This window comes from Nannospalax galili, unplaced genomic scaffold (assembly GCF_000622305.1).
Source record: "Nannospalax galili isolate Female #2095 unplaced genomic scaffold, S.galili_v1.0 scaffold1907, whole genome shotgun sequence".
NCBI classification, from domain to species: Eukaryota; Metazoa; Chordata; class Mammalia; order Rodentia; family Spalacidae; genus Nannospalax; species Nannospalax galili.
In genome coordinates this window covers 475,523-499,671 of record NW_008357032.1, presented here as the reverse complement: position 1 = coordinate 499,671, position 24,149 = coordinate 475,523, and the positions used below count along the sequence as shown (strand labels likewise).

Sequence of the window (24,149 nt, the reverse complement as noted above, 5' to 3'; positions counted from 1 at the left end):
TGATAAGATACACAGTATCTGAGATAAAAGTGAAACTTTCCTCAACCTACTCCATCTCTCTGAGATGGAGTATACACACAATTTTTGTTTGAGAGTATACACACAATTTTTCTACCATTTCTATTAATGAAATTTACTGTTGTTGACATTATCCCATAAGGGACTCTTGGTTTGGTTTACTATCATTATTATTAGTGTGTTTATGTGACTTGATCAGTAAAAGCAACCTTATGAGATCACATCTAAAAATCTGTTCTACATATCCCTAACAATCCAAACCTAAGAACCCATGAATTTGACTAGCAATTCATTTATTTATTTATTTATTTATTTATTTATTTATTTATTTATTGAGACATGTTCTTATGAATGCAGCTCCAAGCTGGCCTGGTACTCCCTATGTTGACCATCCTCCCAAGTGCTGGGATGAAAGGCCTGTGCCACCATGCCCAGCTATTATTACTCCAATCTTCTGTTTTCTCCCTTCATGTATTAATGCATTTCACAAATATATGTTGGTAAATGTACAACTGAGCTGGATAAATAGTGAAGCAGACACAGGTTTTTCTGCCCTTAAAGAGCTAGCAATCTTAGTTGGGGGTGATAAACAAGTAAAATAGCTACAGATTGTGATTACAGCTAGGTGGGAAAATCAATTGTGGTTGATTAAAAGGTAAGGGGGGAGGCATTGTTCTGAGGCCAGCTCTGAAAACTACAGAGGCAGCATTCAAGGCTATTGTAAAAAGATTTCAGTATAAACATGCAATGAATGCTCATTGATTGCTCTTTCAACCACCATTTTATAGTACCAAAGTTTAAAATCCCTTCACAGTGACTGGAACATCATAATTGCTCAGTGATTACAAACTGGCAGATACATTTTGATTGTGTAAGTTTGATTTTTACTACTTTTGTCATATCTCCTGGGCAATCATTTCAGTAGTTTGCCTTTAGACTGATGGATTTTTAGTTCCTTATGTGTTGGACTAAGTAGTTGTATTACATGTGAACATATTTTCCCTGCATCTCAAGTTACTCTTTTAGTTTAAAGGCATCTTTTTATGTGTGCTTTTGAAGTCTGGGCTAAACAACCTTTTAGGGTTGTCATTTTGGGTTCTTCAATTCTTGTGGCGATTTCCTTGCACATGTAAAGCTCTCTGTTCCCATGCCTGAGCCCAGCAGACTTTAACAGCATGCAGGTGGTTAAGGTCTGTGTCCATAGGTCGAGGATTAGCAGGTGAGGACACTTTTGGACTTTCTTGAAGACAGGTTTGCTTAGCAACAGAAAAGGCCGCGCAGCTGGAGTGCTGATTCATCTGGAAGGATTTCCTAGAAGTGTTTCCAAAGGAAGCATCTTCTGACCGTTTCCAGAGCGCTGGAAGGCGGGAGAGCGAGAGGGCAAGTGCACTAGAAGGCTGGGCAAGCTTCCAGCGGCCTCCTGGAGGCACCGAGCACCCAGAGGGGGAGGGGGAGCGCCGGGCCTCGGGTGGGCGGGTCCGGAAGGGGCGGGGCTGCAGGCGCCGGGCACCTCCTTCCGCGAGCGCCGCGCGTCCCAGGCCCCTCAGTCGAGCACCGAGTGACCTATCCGTGCCGCCGCAGCCGGCGCTCTCCTGGTTCCTGGCTCCTCCCGCCGTGGTGTAGGTGCGCCTGCAGCGGGCAGGGGCCGTGGGAGGGGCGGGAGCTCGGGAGCGCTGGAGCGTAGGGAGGGAAGGGAGGGAAAGGAGGGAAGGGAGGGAAAAGGAGACATGTTGCCCCTCGCTGCCCAGCCCCCGGGTGGAGGCTGCCGGGGCTGCTGCGCGGCATTTCCCGGCTCTGGTCACGGGCCCTGAAACCTTGGCCTCGACCTCCCGACCCTTCCGGCCTCCCGCGGGGCCGCAGCCTAAGTGCACTGGCCTGGTTAGGTTTCGGCAGAGTCTAACTGGAGACCTTTTTCTTTCCAGTGCAGAACCCTAACCCGCCATGGAGCGTCTTTTTACCCCGCTGGAGCCCCTGCTTCCCGCTGGTACTGTATCCTTAGCGCATCGTCCACACGAGTCCCGCAGGGACCGCCCCGCAGACCCAGAGGGCCCGCAAGTCGGGTTTTTCCCCCATCTCCATGCTCTTTTCCCTGTTAGGCAAGCTGAGTATGAGGCTTTGGCCCATGGAGTCTTTGGGAGGACTGGAGCTTGTGTCCTCTATGTAAGCCCCGGAAGCATACCCCTGTAACACCTTCAACACATCTCCAACAGAGCGGGGCATTTGACACTGGGCACATAAGGGTGGTCATAGCTGCCTGTCAGTTATGCATTTCTAATCTCAAAGTACCTGAATTTAGAACAAGATTAATAAATGGTTATATAAAATGTCTAAAGTTTCACAACACTAAGGATTTTCATTATTATTAACATTGGATCTAGGGATTGAACCCAGGGCCTTGAGAACAGTAGGCAAATGCCCAGCCAGTGAGCTACATGTGCAGCTCCAAGGATTATTACCTTTTAAAATTTGGAATTTTTTTTTTTTTTTGGTCTTTTTGAGACAGGGTCTCCCTGTAGCCCCAGCTGTCCTGGAACTCATGATGTAGACCAGGCTGGCCTTGAACTCGGAGAGATCCGCCTGCCTCTGCCTCCCAAGTGCTGGGACTACAGGTATTGTACTTTACCCAGGAATATATGGAATGAGTTTTATTAGTTGCATTTATTGTGTGTGATGTTTGTAAGACTTTTGTTTAACAATTTGTGTGTGCGAATGTATGTGTGTGTGGGGGGTCCATGTGCACACATATGTATGGAGGCCAGATATCCTTGGGTGTCATTCTTAGGTGCTGTCCACTTTGATTATTTGGAGACTGGGTCTCTCACTGGCCCGGGACACGTTGATTAGGCTAGCCTGGTTGGTTGGCCCAGGTATCTACCTGTCTCCCCCTCCCCAGTGCTGGGACAAGTGCTGATTGAGTTGTCTCTCCAGCCCCTATTTTCCAATTAGTGCTTACTGTGTCTGCACTGTATAGAATTTTGGGTCATCAGTTTCATAAATACCATCATTTTTCAGTGTTTGCCTTTGCTTTTTGTAAGCATGTGAATTTAGAGATTTTGTTCAGGGCTTTGAATTTGATTTGAATTTATCAGTAATTCTACATCCTGATTGCAGTGATGGGGAAACTGTCAAAGGCTGCAGGAATAAAGGTTGGTGACACTGACTCCTAGCTTCTAGTCAGTCACTATGCTCATTTCTTTACACCTGTAGTCATGCCTCCCTTTGAAGGCTGAGATGCTTTCTAAGAAGCAAGGTTAGGTGATTTTATCAGCTGTTTGAACAAGACAGGATGTCTCTGCACAGGTTAAGAGGGCTACCGTGTCATTTGGCTGTGTAATCTTGTGGAATCACCCTTGTGTGTCTATAGTGCATTGTTGATGCCTTTATACCTTATAGGTGAAGGAAAATAGTGATAGAATGAGAATTAGAACTCAGTTTTTTGACTTGGTTATGAGGCGTGGTGCTTATTGCTGTAAACTTTTTCAGAAGTTAATAAAGCATTAACATCTTGCAAATTAAATTTAATAGATATTCATTATTCAACGATGGTAGAACCAATATCATTTCCAAAAATAAACAGATGAACTGTCGCTCTTCACATTTGTTACTAAAATGGAAGAGTGGTACCCTCTGAAGAGTGCTAATGTTTTCCAGATGGAAAGAAATTAAGAGTTGGGTGAGTGCTATAAGATTATGTTGAAGAATTAGAATCTCTGAGAGGTTTAAATCTTAGTCTTGCCACTTAATGGTTCTCTGACCTTGTATTTCAGTTTTTTTATCTGTAAAGTAGAAGTACATCACAGGGTTATTGGGAGTATACATGAGTAATACATGTAAAACACACGCTTCAGTTGCCACAAGCTATTATGTTCAGTGGTAAAGTCTGAGAAAAAATGAGGGCTGCTGGATTTCAGGGTCAGTGCTGAGATGGAAGAAGTTTTGGAATGGTATACAAGGAAGTCCAGTGTTTTTAATTTGTTTTACCAGAGGCTCAGTTCAGAAGGCCTTGGCCTTTTAGTTTTGAATGAACATTTCAAAGTTTTACACTGGAGCAAGGTCTGTGACATTGTGATACCTGTGGCAAGTACACAACCGTAGAGACAGAACCCAGTGCCCCTGGGTGGTTCTTAGAGTTTCTTCCTGTTGTTACTACAGATACAACTATGTAGAGAGTCCGGTCCCTTTTTAGCTTTGGCCTTGAAACAAGGGCCCCAGACATGTTTATATTGACTCTAGATACAAGATATTTTAAACTGAACAGTTATGAGACCAGAGTAGTTGCTGGGTCTTTATGGTAATTCAGCAAATGTTGGAGGTTATTCTTTCATTAGATTGCAAGTAAACAGATAAAGCGTATCCTGGAGCATGGGTATTTTACTGAGTTGCCTGGAAATAACTATTCTTAACTCATTTCAAACACAATGGAGATGTGTGTGTGTGTGTGTGTGTGTGTGTGTGTGTGTGTGTGTGTATAAAATAGGTTTATATATAAATATTTTGGGGCAGTGACTCAAATGCTGTATGTGCTTTTTGTTCCTTTTCTTTCCAAATAAAATAAAAGTGTTTGTGAAGTAAAAACCCCATTCTGCCTACCAGAGGTGATGTAAACATGTAGGTGTTGTCTGGATAAGTAGCTGAGTGGTAGAGCATGTGCTTTGCATGTGTGGCTCTGAGCTCCATTCCTGGCATCAAAGGGAAAAGGAAACTTTATGTGTTCTTCTAAATTGTGGGTTTGAATGTATAAGTACTTAAACTTAGAAGAATGAGACCTTTACACTTCCTTTCTCCTGCTTTTTTGCTGACTTCTTTATTGTGGACCATATATAGAGACATCTCAAGTTTCTTTTTTTTTTTTTTTTTTTTCTTTTTTTTCTTTTTCTTTTTTAGTCAGGGTTTCTCATTTCAGGCTGGCTTCCAACTTTTTCTGTAGCTGAGCAGACCTTGCATTGGACATTGGTCCTCCTAGCTATACCTACTGAGTGCTGAGATTACAGGATTACAAGTGTTTGCCACCACCATGCCCAGCTCATTGTTGTGTTATGAATCTTCAGATGTGGAGTTTGTATGTTAGGCAGGCACTCTACCAAATAAGCCCGTCCCCTAGCCCATGTTTTTTATTTTTAAATTTTCAGTATACATTCAAATTAGTGTTTGTTAAAGGACATGATTTTTCTAGTTTTTACTGTTACTTGCTGCAATGCGTATCTTTGATCATAATACTTTTGCACATTTATTGGCGTGTGTCAGTAGGCTGAGTTCCTAGAAATGAAACTTGGTGGTAGGCTGTGTGTGCATTTCCATGATCAGGAGGAACCATCCACCAGCTAGTGCCCCTCCTTTGGTACTGGGTACTATGGGCTACACAAGTGTGAAAGATGTGATGCCTTCTGTCCAGGAGTGCACTGTATAGTGGAGTTGCCTGTGATCATCAGTAACATGCTGTATGGGTTTGTTGCATAGGAACAAGAGTTTGTGACATCTACATTGTGTAACTTTGCTCTGATGTGCGAATGATGAAATTGAGTCAGGGCACATTTCCAGATCTTACCTTGGCCTTGTGGGCCCTCAGGATCTGACTCCTAACTGCCTGTCCAAGTTCTGGTTTTCACTTTCTGTGTCCCAGGCTAAGGTGAACTACCCAGTGGTTAGTTGGGTAAACATTTGTTCCAATTTCAGTATGTGTTCCTTAGCTCTTGCTAAACTGATTACCTAGAATGCTCCTTGCTAGGTTTTAGAATTGTTATTCTTGGAAATTTTAGCTATTCTGATAGATATACAGAGCTAGTATGTGATTTAGTTTGCATCTCCTATATGACTTGGTTTCAACCTTATTTATTTATTTATTTATTTATTTATTTATTTATTTATTTATTTATTTATTTATTGTATTAATTCAGCATGGATAGGAGAGGTGGATAAGAAGCCCCAGTAGTAACCAAGGATCTGTTGACAATCTACTAGGAGGGGGAGAATCAATCTTCTTTAGGGGTGTCAAGCCTGGTGGGTTGACCAGACTTCAAGGTATGACAGGTTTTTGTTTTTTTAAAGTCCTCCTGTAACTTTATTGAAAAGACAAACAACAGTAAATATTCATGCATCAAATTTATATTGGCGGCACCTCTGATTTTTCTGTCCAAGGAAAGAGTTGTCAAAGCACAGAGGTGCACAAGTCCTGTGTGTTCTTGGCTGACAGTGTTGCCTTGCCCTTAGCTACACCTGCACACAGAGTGATAAGTGATCAGCTAGATTAAGGCAGCCAAGGAAAGCAGGGAGGGACTGAGCGCTCCTCAGTTCTTGGCAGCATAAAAACATTATTACCGCATATACTTTTCACAGTTTTGGATGAAGGAGTTCACAGTTTCATGGACATAATGGCCATCATTCCCCCTTTTTCCTCTTTTTTTTTTTTTTAAATATTTTTAAAAAATTGAGAGTTTCATACATGTGTATAAGGTTATAAGGTGTTTTGATCAAATCCATGCCCACTCCCTCCCCTCCAACTCCTCCCATATCTCCCATCACTTTTTTTCTGGTAACTCATGTACTCTTTCTTCTTCTTTGATTTGTTTATTTATTTTTATGGACTTTTGCCTGCTCTAACATTCCCCCCTCTGAAGAGGTAACCCTAAAATCTTTTAAGGATTAGATAAAAGGTCCCAAATACTTTTGACTTTTAGCCAAGAAACTGGCTACTTTTCTTTGGGGTCTTTTTACCCTAACTGCCTAGCCAATTCCTACCTCCTATTCTTATCACACCATCCTCTGAAGAGGTTACCCAAATTGCCAATAGAGAATCAGGACGCAGACTGCTCTGGCTTCTTCCAGGCTGAACAGGGACACAGGGTGAGGCAATTGGGGTACCCCTTCAGTGGGTCTATCTAAAAGACTCCCAAATTGCATAACTCTTGTCTCTAATGGGAGAAGAAAGTCCTTGAATCATGAATGGGAGGTGTGAAGGAGAAGTAAAGGCAAGAGTAATTAGCATTACAAGTTCTAGACACAGAACTAGAAAAAAGTCAGAATAGGGCAATTTTCAAATGTTCATATGAGAGTCCATTGGAATTTCTTGACAAGGGCTTCCAAAAGCATCCCTCTATTGGGTTCTTCTTCTTTTTCTTTTGTCTTCCAAGGCTGGACTCAAGAGTGATGGGTTCAGGATTTGCTTTCAGGTATTTTGATAGCTGTTGGAGTGGTGAGAACCAGTGTCAGACAGGTTCTTACTCTACCTTTTACTGGGCTTTTGCATGCCTATGAGTCCTTTATATATTCTGGATACAGTTCTTTTAAAATTATATTCTGTTTGTGTATGTGTGTGTATGTCTGTGTGTGTACACATATATTTGTGTGTGTGGAGATCAGAGCACAATTTTTGGGCATTGGTTCTTACCTTCCACTTGTGGGTTCCAGGAATTGAACTCAGGTTGTCAGGCTTTGTGGCAGGTCCTTTACCCTAAGAGCCATCTGGATGGCCCATGATCGTTTCATCAGTGTTGATATTTTTCAACAATAAAGTAAGGAGAGGGGCTGGAGGGATGGCTCAGTGGTTAAAATCAAGTACTGTTGTTGGAGAGAACCTGAGTTGGGTTTCCAGTACCTACGTTGGGCAGCTCACAACCACCTATAACTAGTTCCAGAGGGCTTTGCTGCCTCTGGCTTGTACTGGCTCCTGCACTTACAGGTACATACCCACAGAAAGGCACATAATTAAAAACAGTACAAATCTTTTAAAACAGTAAGGAGACTGTCACATTTGTCCCATTCTGCTCCTCTGTGGATGTGACCTGACCATTTGCCTCAGGCTTCTGCTGCTATGACATTCTGCAGCGATGAGCTGTACCTGGAGCTGGGAGCTGACCAGAGCCTTTCTCCCCTAGGTTCCTTTTGCCAGGGTATTTTATCACAGCAACAGAGATGAATCTACGACACAGAGGCAGGGGGATTGCTCTATGTTTGAGGCCAGCCTTGTGTGCATAGTGAATTTCAGGTCAGCTTGGGCTTTGGTGTAGGGCCTTGTTTCAAACAAAACACGGAGTTTTTAAAAAATTAATACATTTTGCAATGTATGTTGTACTAGCTTTTTGTGACTAATGAAATACATGACACAGACTATTTGAGAGTAAAGAGAGTTCATTCGCTTGCAGTTTTGGAGTTTCAAACTTCAAGAATAGGCAGTGCAGCATTGGTTTGGCCTCTGTTAAGAGGATGGTGGCCCGTTTTGTGACAGGCAAGCAGGCACATCGTCATCACAGGGCAGAAGGAGACACTAGGGTCCCACAGTCCTTTCTGAGGGCATAGCCCCTTACCTAAGTACCTCCCTCCCACTATGCCTCACCTAGTAAAGGGTTATGCCACCTCAACAGTAGCGATATCCTATGAGCCCAGCCTTTTATCACAGTGGACCTTTAAATTAGACCCAACTGTAGCATACCCATTACAGAGAGTGAGAATACAGAAACAAAGATGAGTGGGCCACGTATTCAGCAGAGAACTTGCTTCGAATTCATAAGGTCCCAAGTTCCATCTGCTCAAAACAAAACCCATACCTCAACCCCACAGAGGCCACTGCTGTTAACAGTGTATGTATGCATGTGTAATTTGCATTTATGTCTATGCTCCTCCAGGTGGTTGCTACGTATAAATTTGCACTTAAGCTACTTTTAAACAAAAATGGGAGCATAATGTAAGCTGTTGTATTCGATTCATGACTCTGCTTAGCCGTATCTCACACTTTTTTGACACTTGTCCATATTTGAATTTCCCCATCGTTCTGTGCATTTCCCCAGGTGCTGTCTTCAGCAAGGACAGCCTGTGCGTTTGATCTGGTCTTTTTGAATCTAGTGTAGTTATGCCTCAGATTTTTAATTTCCCTTGACATTGTTGATACTTTAAATAAAGCTTTTACATAAGTCTTAAATGAATCTGATAGAATAAAAAGTACAGCGATTTGATGTCCTATAACTCACTTCAGAAATAGGATAATTTGAGTTAAAAATTCCATTTTTGTTTCTCGAGTAAATCGGCCTTCATAAATAAATTTTATGCTAATAAGTCTTTTATTGATCACTTTTCATTTCTTTGCAAAAAGATTATAGACTTTTAAATTTAAAAAATATTCCTGTGAGCATGATGCTCTTGGGAGTGCTTTCTTCTAATTGAATCACCATTATTGAGGTTTATTGTAAACTTAATTACCATTTTAAGTATTATTAATGCACATTTGATCCAGTCAGCATAATTGTATTACAGATTTTCATAATAACCAACATTACATGACATTGTGTGCTCAGCATCATTCTGATGTTTCAGCAGGGTAATGCTGATGCAGCTTTGAGGGTTACATGTCCTCATCACTCTGTCACATGACCTTCCCATGAGACTTAATTTATTTATGCAAGTTAAGACTATATCTAAACATTAAATCCCTGGACCAATTTAAGATATTTTAAAGCAAGTTTAAGAGGGAGAGGCCTAGCTGGGTGTGGTGGTGCACATCTTTAATCCCAGCACCAGGTAGTCAAAGGCAGGTGGATTATGAGATCAAGGCCAGCCTGGTCTATGTAGTGAGTTTCAGGCCAACTGGAACTACAGGGAGACCATGTCTCAAAAGAAAAGTGTTCAAATTATTCAAATGTGAAGTAGTCTTACTAGAATTTTGTACTAGATAAACTTTAATATACTGATTATTGAACTCTGGAATCTTTATATTTTTCTGATTAATTCTCAAGTGGGATTGCTGCTTATTTGAGTCTGTGTTTCCAGTTAGGTAAGAGAATATTTGGTCTTTTTGTTACTCACATTCTGTACTTTCATGCATGTTGAACTCTATGATTTATAGATGCATGGAATTAGTAATTTTGGACACAACATACTCTTGCTTGAGTTGTAAAGACTTGAAATACTTTACTCAATATAGTATTAATGGTATTTCTGATATTTTGTTAGTTCGTATCCATTGAAAGTACCTGATTAAATTCATAAAGTGCATCATAAAACCTGTAGTAATATTGATGTTTTCTAGTTACTGAGGGCCCCTCAAGAATCCCTGGATCATCTACCGGAATTCTCACTCTTTGCATGGTAAACATGTCCCGATCACCTTCCTCTATTCTCTATACTTCGCAGCAACAGACATTTCACGAACCTTTGGTGATGACATTCATATATATGACACGTTAACTTTCTTTAACCTACTCAGAAAATCAAAGTAAGAATGACATAGGGTGATGTGAGCTGTGTGCATTTGTATTGGTTGGAATGCTTTGGTAAGCAAAAGCTGTTTCTTAGTCACACCTTACAACCAACTTAGTACAGTTGTCAGAAGTTTCTGGTTTTGTCTGTCCTCCAGATCTGTGCTCTCCAGTACAGGAGCCAGTGGCCACATGTGACTATTGAGTGTCTGGACTGTATTGTTCCTGTTTCTATAACTTGAGTTTAAAGACAAAAATTCACTCCATTATTGGAACATTCTAAGTATTTGTGACATGGGACTGCAGAGATGGCTTAGCAGTTGAGAGCAAGTGCTGCTCTTGCAGAGGACAGAGTTCAGTTCCCAGCACCCACATGAGGCCACTCACAACTGCCTATAACTGTACCTTTGGCCTCTTTGGATATCTGTATTCATGTGCACACGCACCCCCCCCCGAAGTGGATGGGAAGGCGGGCATCGCGCAGAGGGGCCCATCTTCACCCATTCGGCCATCCAGCAAACTGGGGGCACTGGGTGACCTCTGAACTCTCCCCCACCCAAGGCAGGAAGCAGGGGGGAAGAGGGCAAGGAGCTTCTTTCCCAGGGGCGGGGCGATGTGGGCAGTTCCGGCCCCCCCCCCCCCCCCCCCCCAAATTAGAAAACAAGTTTTAAGCATTTGTAACAATGCACTAAGTTGCTAGGCAGGGATAGCGTAAACTCAGGCTTGATTACTTCAAGAACAGAACTTTATTTTCTCACAATTGTGGGTGTCCTGATTTGGTTTGGTTTCTCCTGTAGGTCATTCTCTTGGTCTTTCTGATGACCGCTAAATTCCTAGTTAGAACATCAACATAAGTAATTTGGGGAGACACAATTCAGCCATAATTTGAACTTTGAATGTGATGTTGGGCTAGCTAGCAATCAGATCTCATGATCTGAGTAGCAGTGGTCAGTGTAACACCAAATTCTCTCCTGGGAGAGCCTCACACATGTTCTCTCAGCTCTAGGGCCCATGTTGTCCTCACGCCTGACTGAAAAAAAATGGCGCAAGGCATTCTAAGCTACCGTTTGGGGAATAAAGATATTTATTTGGACTTGCCAACAAAGCTTATGATATCCAGGAGGGGGTCACTTACAAAGGCATGGACACCTGTTTGCCCTTTCCCATACATCTCTGAGCTTTTGAGATCTGGCCACTGCCATTGCCTGCTGGTGCCCCGCCAAGATGGTGACCACTGCTTCCTGTTCCCTCAGCATCTGTCCTTAGACCCTCCCCTCATGCGATTGAAGCTGACTAGTTGGGTGGGAGGGGTGACTTTCTCTAGTTCTCTTGGAGGACATGCCAATCCAGTAGTCAGCCTTAGCTCACAGTAGCCACAGCTGTTAAACAGCTTGTGCTCTACAGGCATTCTGTGGCTGAGTTGTGATATTTGTACGTTATATACTAAACATGTTTTTGACTTAAACATATTTCATCTTATGTGGTTTTAATTAGGACATAATGTGTTGTGAGTTGAGGGACACCTGTATTCCCATTATTATGAAATAAGGAAGTTTTTAATGTCACTGCAGTAGAATAGAGTTCATATGTGGATAAACAGTTTTTTTGTCTTAGGTGCAATACATGTCTCTTCAAGGTTTGTTCATTCAACACCTCCTGAATATCCAATCCATTGTTAAAGAAATGTTGTCCAGTGCTACTTACTAAAGCACAGTAAGAAAGTCTCTATTTAGGACCGTTGAAGTGGGTACAGGGGCCCCTACAATCAGGACATGCCAGTGTGCATGAGAGATTTTTCTCAGCATTGACTATAGCATGATCAATTGGGACTTAATAGCCAAGGAGCAGGATGGGCAGTCAGTGGGTGGGAAGTTCCTGAGGGGAATCATCAGGTGCCAAGGGGATTTTATTTAAAACACTCTAGCAGGATCCTTGCTGAGGACAGTCTAGGCTCAGCAGACATCTGCCCATGGGATGGTAGTGGATACAGAGCCCCATAGGATGTTGAGGATGAGGACTGGGGTAATATGGCTTAGCAGGGTTCCTAATAGGCCTATCAGAAGGTTCAGAGCCTGACTTCAGTTTGGCCAAACAATCTCTGTCATGATAGAGGCCTTGCAGTTTTTGTATTTGCAGGAAAAGGGACAACCCTTCCTGTCAGCTTTCTGACACTGTGACAAATGCTTGAAAAGAAAAAGGATGTGCTCACGGTAGAGCACTGCCTAGCATAGAAATAAAGAAGAAGTAAGATTTATTTTGGTTCTTCATTCCAATCCAAGATTGCTTGGCCACTGATGTGGGCCTCTGCTGCACCTTTGATCCCAGCACCTGGGAAACAGAGGCAGGCAGATCTCTGAGTTTGAGACCAGCCAGGGGTCTATGTAGTAAGATCCTGTCTCAAAACCAAAAGGGTTAATTTTACAACTTATTTAAATTGGGATCTCTAAATGTTGCTTTAACTTACAGTTAATGTAAACAGTTATTAATGTTAGCATTTACATTTCTGGTTCTAAACCCCAGACTTCAGGAGGTGGGCTTTACTTTTCTGTCACAGCTCAGTTTAGGTGCTAAATTTTCATCGGAAAAACTTGATGTACATTTAGTTTTGATATAATTTATCACAAATGACAAATACGTCTCTTACCAAGGCTGCTTCCTATTGACTGTGTATTTTGTTTGTCAGGATCTAGCTAGGATATTCTAAAAGATGAGCTGATGGACTTTAGAGTTTCAAGGGTTAATTCTTTCATTTGTTTTCATTTATCAATGAAATTTTGGTTCATTGATCCATGAAAAATAGCCTCATAACTTTGTATTGAACTTTATAGAAAATAAAAGAATATTCCTTCTCCAAGGCCAACCCCAGAGAAAGGTATTTTCTGCTTACTTGGCTCCCAGTGTCAACATGGCTCTGTTGTTTACATTGAAGTAGGATGCTTGCTTTTGAAATGGGGGAGAAGGGAGCCCCGAGTGCCAGGGAGGCTTTCGTCCTCAGCTGTGCCTATCTTGGAGAACGAAGGTACCGAACCAGATCACTGTCCGTCAGAGCTGCTTCAGAGCAGTGTCTTCACTGTCCGTCAGAGCTGCTTCAGAGCAGTGGCTTCACTGTCCGTCAGAGCTGCTTCAGAGCAGTGGCTCTAGTCATCAGAGTAATGGTGGAAACTGGGCTGAGGCATTGGGAGATGAGCTGGTCAGTCCTGTTGGCCTAGCCATGATGTGGAGAAGCAAGTAGAAAGTAATGAGACATTACTTAAGGCAAGGGAAGCAATTTGGGGTCGCGTTCTCACTTCTAGATTCCAGACAAGATACTCATTTAGGTTGTATAAGGGAAGAAAACCAGTAATGGGGTCAGCACCGCAGCTCCTTTCTGGAGTTCTTGGCCTCTGGTCAAGACAGAACCAAGGACATTTCTGGCTTCTGGCCAAGGATAGGTATGAGAAGGGCTTGCTTTTGGAACCTAAAACTGCCTGACCACTTTCTCTCTTGTTCTTACTTTGGTTCTTAGAACTAACTTGCGTATATTTTTTTAAACCTTTTAGGAAGAAAGTCTCATCTCTTTTTGGAATGGCAAATAAGCCTCTTGCCAAGGTTACTGCCTAAGGATTGTGGTACTTTCTTGTCAAGGGAATAGCTCTAGTAGGTTTTATTACTATTTCACTTCTCCACCAAATAGCAGATCCTTCCCATGTGCTCCTCAAGTCTGGAATATTCCTTGGAAACTTGCTGCTTTGCTGACCCTTTCCTTGCTGTAGAACTGGTGGTTGTTGGCTTTCTTCCTTTGTACCCTTCAGTTTATCTAGAGTATGCTAAGACTTTCTGCCACAATTGCCCTTCACTTTGTGTGTGTACTGTAGTTTAATTTTTCCCTGGATTGGATTTGATTTTCTTGTATTTACCTTTTTTTGTACTTTTAATTAGTTTCATTATATCTGATAACAACATTTATGGTTCATGTATGATTGTTCATTGCCAAATTGCTTCCCTTGCCTTAAGTAATGTCTCATTACTTTCTACTTGCTTCTCCACATCATCTAGAGTCAGTCTCCTTCGTCTAGTAGTCAGTCTCGGGGCGCAAGTACAGTGCTACAGAGCCACATCACGACTCAAGCTTGGGGTTCGCTCATCTTTTCATATCAGTATTTTGATGACTGCATGCCTTTGGAAACTAAAGGAATCATTCCTTTAACTGGAATGATTGAAAATATAAGACAGACCTCTGGGGGCACTTTTAATATTGCTTAATCATTACTATCCCCCCCCCCCAAAGAAAGCAAAAGGGAGGGGAAAACATCTGTAGGTTTTGATGCATTAACAGCAGGTGTCTTTTGAGGCCTTCTAGGCAAACTAAGAGATTGTGCATTATGTTCCCATCAAGGGAATTTTATTATTTGTACTTTTCTTGGTTAAATCCACTGGAAAGGGTTATTCTTTGTAGGTAGCAAACAGATGCTCAAGCAAATGGATTTCATTGTAAAAGTAATCCTGTGTATCACTCTGTTTTTGAAGCTACTCATTTTTCAACAAGAATAGTTTCCTTTGTTTTTATGACTCTCAGCAAATTTAAACTTTTGATGTACTCTTGGGTCATGTGTGAGCTTTTGGTTTCCTGACCCAATCACAGATGAAAAATTTTTCTTTTTTCCTTTTTCCAAGTAGGAGAATCCCCTTGTAGTTTCTTCCCGGATTGAAGTGCTGTGAGCTGTGACTCAGGTGTGGGAAGGAGACCTCACAGGCCCCGCTGTGCCTCCATGTGCTTGCCTCTGTGTTCCTCGAGGAGGCTCTGGTTGCTGTACTTCAACATATCCAAGTGTTCGCTCTTTGCCGATGTCCATGTAAAAACACAGCTTTCACCTCAGAAGGAATAAGAGATTGCATATTCTGGAACCAAGTAGGAGTGCCGTGGCCTGGGAGTAAGAATTCAGATCACCCCAAACACCATGTTTCAATGTGGTAACAGTTTTATGATGTTTTTATAGTAACAGAACAACAAAAAAACGTAGCAAATCAAGACATTTTTCAAACACTTTGGTGGAATATCAGGTAGGCTGTAGCACAGTGGTGAAGTCTCTGTTGTACGCCTCTCGGGTTACATGATGACATTCTTAGCCTTTAGGTTGCTGGAAGCTTAGGGGTCTGTTTGTGCATTCTGAAAGTTACAAGGATGTTAAATCACACACAGAGCAGGCAATAAGTGACTCTTTAGAGGCTTAGTGACTTTCTGAAGTTTATTACTGTCTGTAGAAATGCATGGTCATGAACACAATGGCAGAGGACCTTTCTCCTTTGAGTGAGATATGGTGATGCCTTCCTCTGCTCCAGCAGCATCTCCCATGACTCTCTCTGTGAGTGCTTAGTGCACATCTCAGGATAGCTGCATGTAATTTGATACTGTCAGTGTGTTTGTTAGGGATGTAATGTGAGGCTTTCCACATATACTTTTATTTGGTGGTGCTTTGGGAAATCTAAAATTTTCATATGTAATCAGTAGTCAAGAACTAATATATTAGGAAATACTTTCATTCTAAAATTTGGGCATTGTGATGATAATCTACATGGCCAGCATGATTGGGTTTAGACTCACCCAGTAGATTGGTGCAGTACCACTGGTGTGTCTGTGTGTGCATTTTGGAGGATTACCCGAGGGTAAGATTTACCCTTTGTGTAGCACCACCTCATGGATGGGAGGTAGCACAGGGAGAATAAAGGGGAAAGAAAGTCAGCTGGCATCCTTCCCCCCGCTTCTGTGCTGCAGCGGGGACTTCTTTGCTTCACCAAGCTCTTCCTGACATTTCTGAAAATGAGCAAAATAAATCTTTCGTTCCTCAAGTTTTTTTTTTGTCAGGTGTCGCGCACGCAGGGATGTCAAAGTAACTAATAGCAGGTGTTAAGTCAAAAGTTGTTCTGGAAACACTAACCAGAAGATGTTTTATAAATTTTCTTTGTAGGCAGTTGACATCTGTGAATGAGTATATTCTCTCAAATGGGTTCAATATCCAAGAAAGTGGTGACATTTTTAGTCTTTTCTCTGATGAGGGCATCTTGTTAAATGAACCCATGATGCTGATTTGGGGAATGTTCTTTGAAGATTACTGAAGTTTGAAGTCAATAAAACTCTCTGATTCTTCCTCCTTCTCTTCTTTGGTGGAGCAGGACTCTGAAAATACGTGTGCAAACTCACATCATTGCTGTCTGAAAGTGCATTCAGAATCGCCTCTTGTGATCATTGCTTCATCTGTGTGGAAGGAGTGTGTGTGTGTGTGTGTGTGTGTGTGTGTGTGTGTGTGTGTGTGTTAGGCTGCTTAACATTTTATTCATTCAGCCAATATCTTGAGACTCACATGCCTGTGACAGCATATCTGATGCTTGCAGCAAGAACACATGGTCCAAACCTTCACAGAGGTAACAGAGCACTGGGGCAAGCAGATCAGAGTGCAGTATGATCAGGACATCAGAGAGGAAACACTGAATCACAGGAAGAGGGTTTAGAGCATAGTGAATGATGCTGCAAAGATATATTTAAGTAGGAATAGCTAAAATTACTTCTCAAAATCAACACTGCAGTATTTGCATATCTTAGTGCACATTTGATTATATACTAAGTGTATATTTCTGGGAATGGAATTAGGAAAGAAAGCATGTGAGCCTCTTGAGCTTCTAGTGTGTATTACCACTGACTCCCCAGACAACGGTGACTCAAGTTGACTATCCAGTTAGTGTCTCTCCTCTCCTCTTGTGCCCTTACTGGAATAGATGCTTTGTAAATCTTTTTTTTTGAGACAGGGCCTCATAGCCCAAGCTGGTCCTGATCTTGAACCCTTTTAGTTTTTTAGATGTGTAATATAGTAACCTTTTTAATTTTTTAGATGTGTACATATGGTATATGTGTACATGTTCATATGTGTGTACAGATGTAGACAGAAGTTAATATTGGATATCCTCTGTTGTCCTGTTGGAGACAGGCTTTCTCATTAACTTGGATCTCACCGATTGGCTAGACAAGTTGGCCACCAAGCCCCAGGGACCCCCAGGGACCTTCCTCCACCTGAGCATCGGGGCTAGTGCAGCCACACTTGGGTTTTTATGTGGGTGCTGGGGATCAGAATGTGAATCCTTATGCTTATACAGCAAGCAGTTTATAGAATGAGCTGTTTTTGTATCCCCCTGATCTAGAACTTAATTTCTGATCCTCCTGAGTGCTGGGAAAACAGCTATGCACCACTACCCCCAGTTTATGCAGAGCTAGGGGTTAACTCAGGGCTTCCTACATGCTAAGGAAGTGCTCTATCAACTGCGCTACGTCCCCAGCTCATCTTTGCAAAATTTGATGGAAGTATTCATGGAAGTTGCTTCTGGTTCCCAGCTCTTATCTCATAAGACTGTTTTACTGGAGGTAGTATGATAATCCAAGCTAGGAAAGTCATTCAGGGTTTGAAAATGAACAGAAGTGATTACTAAGTGTCCTTTCAGTGCAGCGCTGGGATTGTCTAGTGGCCACTGAAATGATTCTATTCGGGGTACACTCCTTTTTCTTTCCCTAGATAAACTTTTAGAAGGCTGTGGTAGTGAAAGTTAATAGTTACACAAGTGTTCCTATTCTTAATACTGCAAACACATTTTGTGCAGAGGGCATGTAATTGATTTCTACCCTGAAGAACAGATGTTCTATGATAATATAGCTAATTAAACAACCAGTTTATAGTATTCTATCTCAGTAACTTTTTCATGGGCCCACTAGGGTCAAAAACCCCCTAAGAGTTCTTTTCATTAGGTCTACAGCATAGCGTATTCATTTTTACAGTGTTCCTGTTAATCCCTGGAGGTCTGAGTGTCTTGGTGCTTAGCTGGGGAGCTGTCCTTATAGTATGCTACTTTATTCACCTCTTGTGCATAAGTCAGGAACTGGATTTCAGAGTACTCTTTGCCTACCACCATACATTTGTGTGTGCTAACACCCTCATTCTTTGACGAATAGAATCAATGGCATGTGTTCACTGTGTATTTGTAGGAAAGCCAGGATTTACTCTTTGAAAATTATGCTTCACTGTCAGTTAAATTCTACCAATTTCACTGTGAGTTTGAAAGATGGATTAACTGATCTATTACAAGCTGTGTGAGTATTATACATAAAAATGTACCTCAAAGTGGAGCACAGAGACTTCATAGCAACACGGGAAGTTGGCGTGGACACAGATGTTTCTGCCCCTTTTAATGTGGTGGTTCTTAAATAGTGTCCCTGGGGCAGCACATACCCACAGAGAAGCAGCAGAAGGCACCTTCTCCAGGAAGACAGGATTGCATTGCAAAGCATCCCAGAAGAATTCTCTACTGATTTGCTGGAACATTCTGGTGACTGACTGTAACACTGAGAACTTGCAGGTGTGTTTCTCAGAAGCCAATTCAGTCTGTTCTTTAGCTCTGAGATGCTGAGCCAGAAATGGGTACAGGGGACAAGGGGAAACAACCTCTGGGGCTCCCTGGGTATGTATGTGTTTCCCTTTTTCTAAGACAGGGAAATGAATAGATAATAATGTTACGTTAAGGCAAGAGTTGCATAGTTTTTGTTCACTAAGTTTTTGTTTGTTTTGAGATAGGATTTCACTATGTAGCCCTGGTTGGCCTGGAACTTGCTGTGTAGACCAGGCTGAACTTTAACTCACAGAGATCCTCCTGACTACCTCCCAAGTCCTGGAAGCCTGGGAGTAAAGGTATACAATACCATCCCTGGCTTAACAATTATATAACTGTATTCATTTTAATTCCTGGAACTGTATCCCATGAGCTAAGTATTACTTTTTAACTCTAAAAGTAAATTTTTTTTCCAGACCACTGTCAACAGTGATCTCTGATTTTTTTCCCTTTATTCCTAAAATTTTAAAACAGCTTTCTGACTGAAATTTGGAAATAAGCATGCATTGGGGGTAGGTGAGGAGTAACAGAAGCTGATGTAAGTAGAGCTCAGAAGGGACACTGATGTGGAAACCCCAGGAATCCACAAGGACTCGGGAGAATGAAAGGATAATGGGAACTTGAGGTCAGCACCCAAGGCTCTGAAGTACTTTTCAGCACTGGAGAAGTTGGGTTTGCAAAGTCCGCTTAGGAACTTTATGCAGTTTTTTTTTTTTTTTTTTAAACTGCAAACATTTACTTCTTTAATTTCTGCTGTCTTGATCCACAATTACTGTTACCCTAGGAACAATTGGTTCCTCAAAGTTCTCTCTTGCCTGTTATCAACTCACTTGAATTAAGTGTTCCGGGTTTCAGTGGATGTGCTAATGTGTGCCTGCAGTAATTCCTGTTGGTTAGAAAAACACAGGTGAAGGGAATCTGCATGCTGACTGGCTCATGCTAATGACATTCATAGAAATGACAGCCCTCTCAAGTGTACTCTGGACTGTGTTAGATAGCCATGAAAGGAGTATGCATATGGCATACTCCTTTCAAGCGTGGGTACTTGAAACGTATCATAAATTTGACCTTTCTATTACTGTTAGGAGATGAGTTATTGTTTCCACTTGCCAGGTAAGACAATCAGTACTTAAGATACAATCTGACATTACACTTTTGCCCTTCCACTGTGTTTTGAAGTGTAAATGGCTTATGCTTAGTCAATCTTCTTGTTGTGAAATTGAATCATTTTTATGGCATCTCGGAGTTCCTGCCCCATGCAGCTATTAGCAGATGCAGAAACACTGCTCTGTAGAGACAAGAGCACTTCAGAGATGTCTGAGTTCTGTAAGGAATTTTATGTTCCTTGTACCCCATGGTTTGAGTCATATTTAAACTGTACAAACTGTGATACTGATTTTAATGTATTTATGTTTGAATGACCAAGACGATCACCAGTATTTACTAAGCACTTGTGGTATTCAAACTGCTGTCTTTTTTATGTGTGTTTGTTTCTCATAATCATTCTTAGGAGGAATGCACTGTTACCCCCACATCAAAGATGAGAATCCTGATGTACAGAGACATAGCCTGTCTTACCCATGGTCACACATCTAGTAAGTGACAGTGTTAAGGTTTAGATATATGCAGTCTGGTGGCAGAGCCTGATGGGTTACCACAATACAGTGCTGAGTGTATGTGTGTGGGGGGGGACGGGCTGTGGCTGGATGCAGTTATATTTTTCTTATTGAATACCTACCTTCCTACTAATCTTTGTATCTCTTCTCTCTGAGAACACATTAAGCACATTCTTTTCCAGGTCAGTCACTCCAACATCATCTTTAGTTGGGAAATGGTACACTGTTTGGGAGTTTGTTTAGATGGAGGTGATAGAGAAGCTCATTTCACAGTAGGCTAAACAATCAGCTTATTTTTTGTAAATGGTAAGATGTCTGGAGGTGGTGATAGATGGTTGGTGATTGGCACCATGGGGTGTGATTCAGGCCTGTTTCTGTGCCCATCAGCCCTTTTGTGGTGGCTGCTGCCTCCATGCCTCTGCCTCCCAGAAGCAAGGTGGTTATTATAACTCTTGGCATCAAGGACACATTCCAAGAGGAAAGAATACGTTCCAAGAGGAAAGAAAAGAGTAGAGGGATTTAAGAAATGGTCATGCCAGCCTGGCTCATCCCTTTATGTCAGAAAAGAAAAGCTCTTCTAATTAGATCCACATAGTTGAATTTTGTTTCATGTTACAGTGGCAAGAATGGGGGTCACAGGGCCAGCTCTAGAGGCCTCTCATAACAACGGACTGTTATCATTACTGGTTTAGAGCTGTGGTAGTTCATCCCCTGCTCTGGGATAGGGTGTAGTTTTACTCAGAGAAAATGAACTCGTACTCACAGGAACTTGGCTAGTCTGGGTGTTGTGAGGGTGGCCACAGGTGGATTCCCAGAACTCCAGCCTAGTGCCTGAGGCTTGCTGGTGAAGGATTCCAGGAATATTTTGCGATCTTTAACCACCTGAAGTAGCTCAATTCCTGCTTTCTGTTGAAGGCCTTTTTGTGGTAATCCTTGGGTCTAGTTTCTCTGGATCTGGAAGTCTGTCTAACCACTCCAAGTCCTCTTCATTATTTTCCTGCTCCTAGAACTTAGCTAGTGACTGAGGCCTCAATATTTACTAATAGGATTCATGGATGCTGCCCTTTGTCCCAAGTTACCTTATTTAATTTATTCTCCTACCTGGGGTGCTCAACCTGTATTGAACTTTCCTAATGCAGTGTTTTTTGTGTAATGTGTCCTTATGGTCAGTAATTAGACTGAATGGGTCTGATCATGTGCTAAAGTACTCAGACCTCACAGTGGCATGCCGCCAAAACTTGGATAGTGATAGGCACATAGATAACTTGACGAGTGAGTGCTCAGGTACACAAGAAACAGCACGACTGAGGAGTATGTATTTCTTCCATAGGAGCAAAGATAACTGCATTATTTCATCAGCTGGTATTACTGATACTAGTAAATATACTTACTAAGGCTATAGTGGTGTGTGTGTCTGTGTGTAGCACCTAGTGTGTATTTATAGTGGTTTAGGACATGTTTTGAGGCAGGATATTCCCTAGGCTGGCCTTGCAGCCTTGGCCTCAGGCTGTCCTCTGCCTCAGCCTCACAGTTAACTGGAATTACAGGCAGAAACTGATGCACCTTGCTTTCATACTTTTGGTTCTGTTGTTATAGGATATTTTGTTCACTTTTGTATTTCTAACTTTTCCCTTTATGTATTAACAAAAATGACTGCCAAATTTGAATGATCAGGGGAGTTTAGAAAAATTAGATAGCTACAAGGCAGTGTTTATTGAATAGTGCCATAACTGAGCTGGGTACTTGTCTATGCTGAGGGTAGTGATGTGAACTCTTATCCCTGTCCATGTTCCCTGTGGTAAGTGTTACAGACCAAATATCTGGAGACTAAGGAGAGTGACGACTATTTAAGTTACCCATTTTCCTGGGGCCACATAGCACATTCTCATGGGTTTCCTATTCTGGCTTTAGTTTTCTCTTGTTAACTTCTGGATCACACTTTTCCTTTGTGTTAGATCATTTATGTTTGTAGAGGCCAGTATTTTTTGCTATTTATTCTAATTCCAGCATTTCAAGTGGTTTTTAGTAAGAGAATACCATATAAGTTTAGTCTTCCCAGGTTACTAAGTTTCTTGCCCTTTGAAGCAGAGTACCTTACATACATATAAGCCTTTTATAAATCACTCACTGTTTTATGTGTCCATCACCCATTGGCTTGGTGACGTAAACAATGTGTGATTGTGCAAACTGGGCTGAATGGGGAGTTTCCTTTTCTGTGCCAGTTGCTACCTGTTGCAGTTAGAATGTCCAAGATGCTATCTTCTGGCCTGTGCAAGGTGCCTTGTGTGTGGACCCAGTTGAGCATCCATCCTTCCTACACAGTCTCTCCAGGATGGCATCTGAACCTCTTTTCTATGAGTTTTAAGAACGTACATATCAGCAGAGTAACCCCCTTTAGGAAAGCACATCTTGGCTTCCTGGTCACTTCATGCTAGCTAATGTTGCCTTAGCCAAAGCAAACCCATGACCAAGCCTTGAACTAGATGTGTACAGGGTTTGCATGTTAGGGGATGGCTAATTGGAGAACAACAACGTAATAGAGTGGTTTGCGGCCTTGCTACACACTGTGTAGACATTCATGAAATCAGTCAATCAGTCTTGTGGAGTGTGTACATTTTATCCTACCTTTGATTGGTTCACAATGTATTTAGCTACTATTAAATATCTTCCTTTTAAAAATCACAAATATGTTTCACAAACAGTAGGGTTACCTTATACCTAACACCTAGCTTCCTCTGATTTTAACATGACATAAGCATGGACTAAAATATACTATTTGAGGCCAGGTGTGGTGGCACACACCTTTAATCCCGGCACTCAGGAGGCATAGGCGGGCAGATCTCTGTGAGTTCAAGGCCAGCCTGGACTACATAGAGAGTTTCAGACCAGTAAGTGCTACATAGTGAGACTCTATCTTAAAACCAAACCAGACCAGCCACACCATACCACACTACACTACACCAAACCAAACTGACCTAAACAAACCCTACCTAACCATGCCCAACCCAACCCCCCAAAACTCCACAAAAACAAAACAGAAAGAACTATCATTGGGACAGTATGGCTAACCTAAAAACAGTTCAGTTTCCACTAGTTTGTCTGCTGTAATGTCCATGTTCTGTTCTGGAATCTAATGCAGGAGCTCAGATTGCATTTCCTGGTTTATATCTTCGCCTTTCCAAGTCTTTGACCTGAATACTTTTGAAGGGTGTGTTCAGTTACCTTTGTAGACGTCCCTCCACTTTGTGCTGTCTTTTTCTATAATTAGGTAATATGCTGGTTGGTGGGAATACCACAGACATGACATCCCCTTTGCAGAGCGTCCTCTGAATGCTGTTGATGGGCTGGCACAGTTGAAATTCATATCTGGTGCAGTGGGCACATCTCCCAGGTTTTTCCACTATAAAGTTTTTTCTTCTGTATTTAATAAATATCTTCAAGTTGATACTTTGAAATTACGAACATGTGCTGCTCTCCTCAAATCTTGGCTCCACAGTTTTTGTTGGAGACTAGGTTTGCACATGCAGCGAACAGCAATTCTATTCCCTTCTTCCGTTTTACACTGCCTAACTGGGGTTTTCCTTGTAAGGAAGAGCCATTCCCTCTCCATTTATTTCTTTTTAATGGAGCGGTTTGTGGCAATATGAGAATGGACATTTAATTTATTATGATTATGTGTGCGGGGTGTGTGCCTGTATGGAGGTGTGGGGCAGGTGTGGAGGTCAGAGATCAGCTTTCTGGAGCCTGTTCTGTTCTTGCACTGTGGACTCTAGAGAACAAACTGAGGTCGTCAGGTCTGCATAGCTAGTGCTTTTACCCACTGAGCTATATCACTGGCCCTGTGTGTGTGTGTGTGTGTGTGTGTGTGTGTGTGTGTGTGTGTGTGTGTGTGTGTGTGTGTGTGTGTATACCCCCAGCTGTGGGC

At 42.0% G+C, this 24,149-nt stretch overlaps 1 protein-coding gene across 8 annotated transcripts in view; it reads left to right on the top strand.

Annotated features, from left to right (window-relative positions):
- The first annotated feature begins 1,520 nt into the window (after window positions 1-1,520).
- Tpk1 (thiamin pyrophosphokinase 1) overlaps window positions 1,521-24,149 on the top strand; it is a 372,724-nt gene continuing 350,095 nt past the window's right edge. For 3 of the 8 annotated variants that reach the window (XM_029557024.1, XM_029557018.1, XM_029557022.1), the window contains exons 1-3: window positions 1,988-2,002; window positions 18,431-18,578; window positions 20,119-20,203. In XM_029557024.1, the coding sequence (XP_029412884.1) occupies window positions 20,149-20,203 (55 nt within the window). In that variant the 5' untranslated portion in view covers window positions 1,988-2,002; window positions 18,431-18,578; window positions 20,119-20,148. Of the gene's footprint in view, window positions 1,642-1,940; window positions 2,003-18,430; window positions 18,579-20,118; window positions 20,204-24,149 lie in introns of those variants that run through there. The other 5 variants (XM_017794791.2, XM_008854799.3, XM_029557020.1 and 2 more) reach the window with 4 other exon arrangements.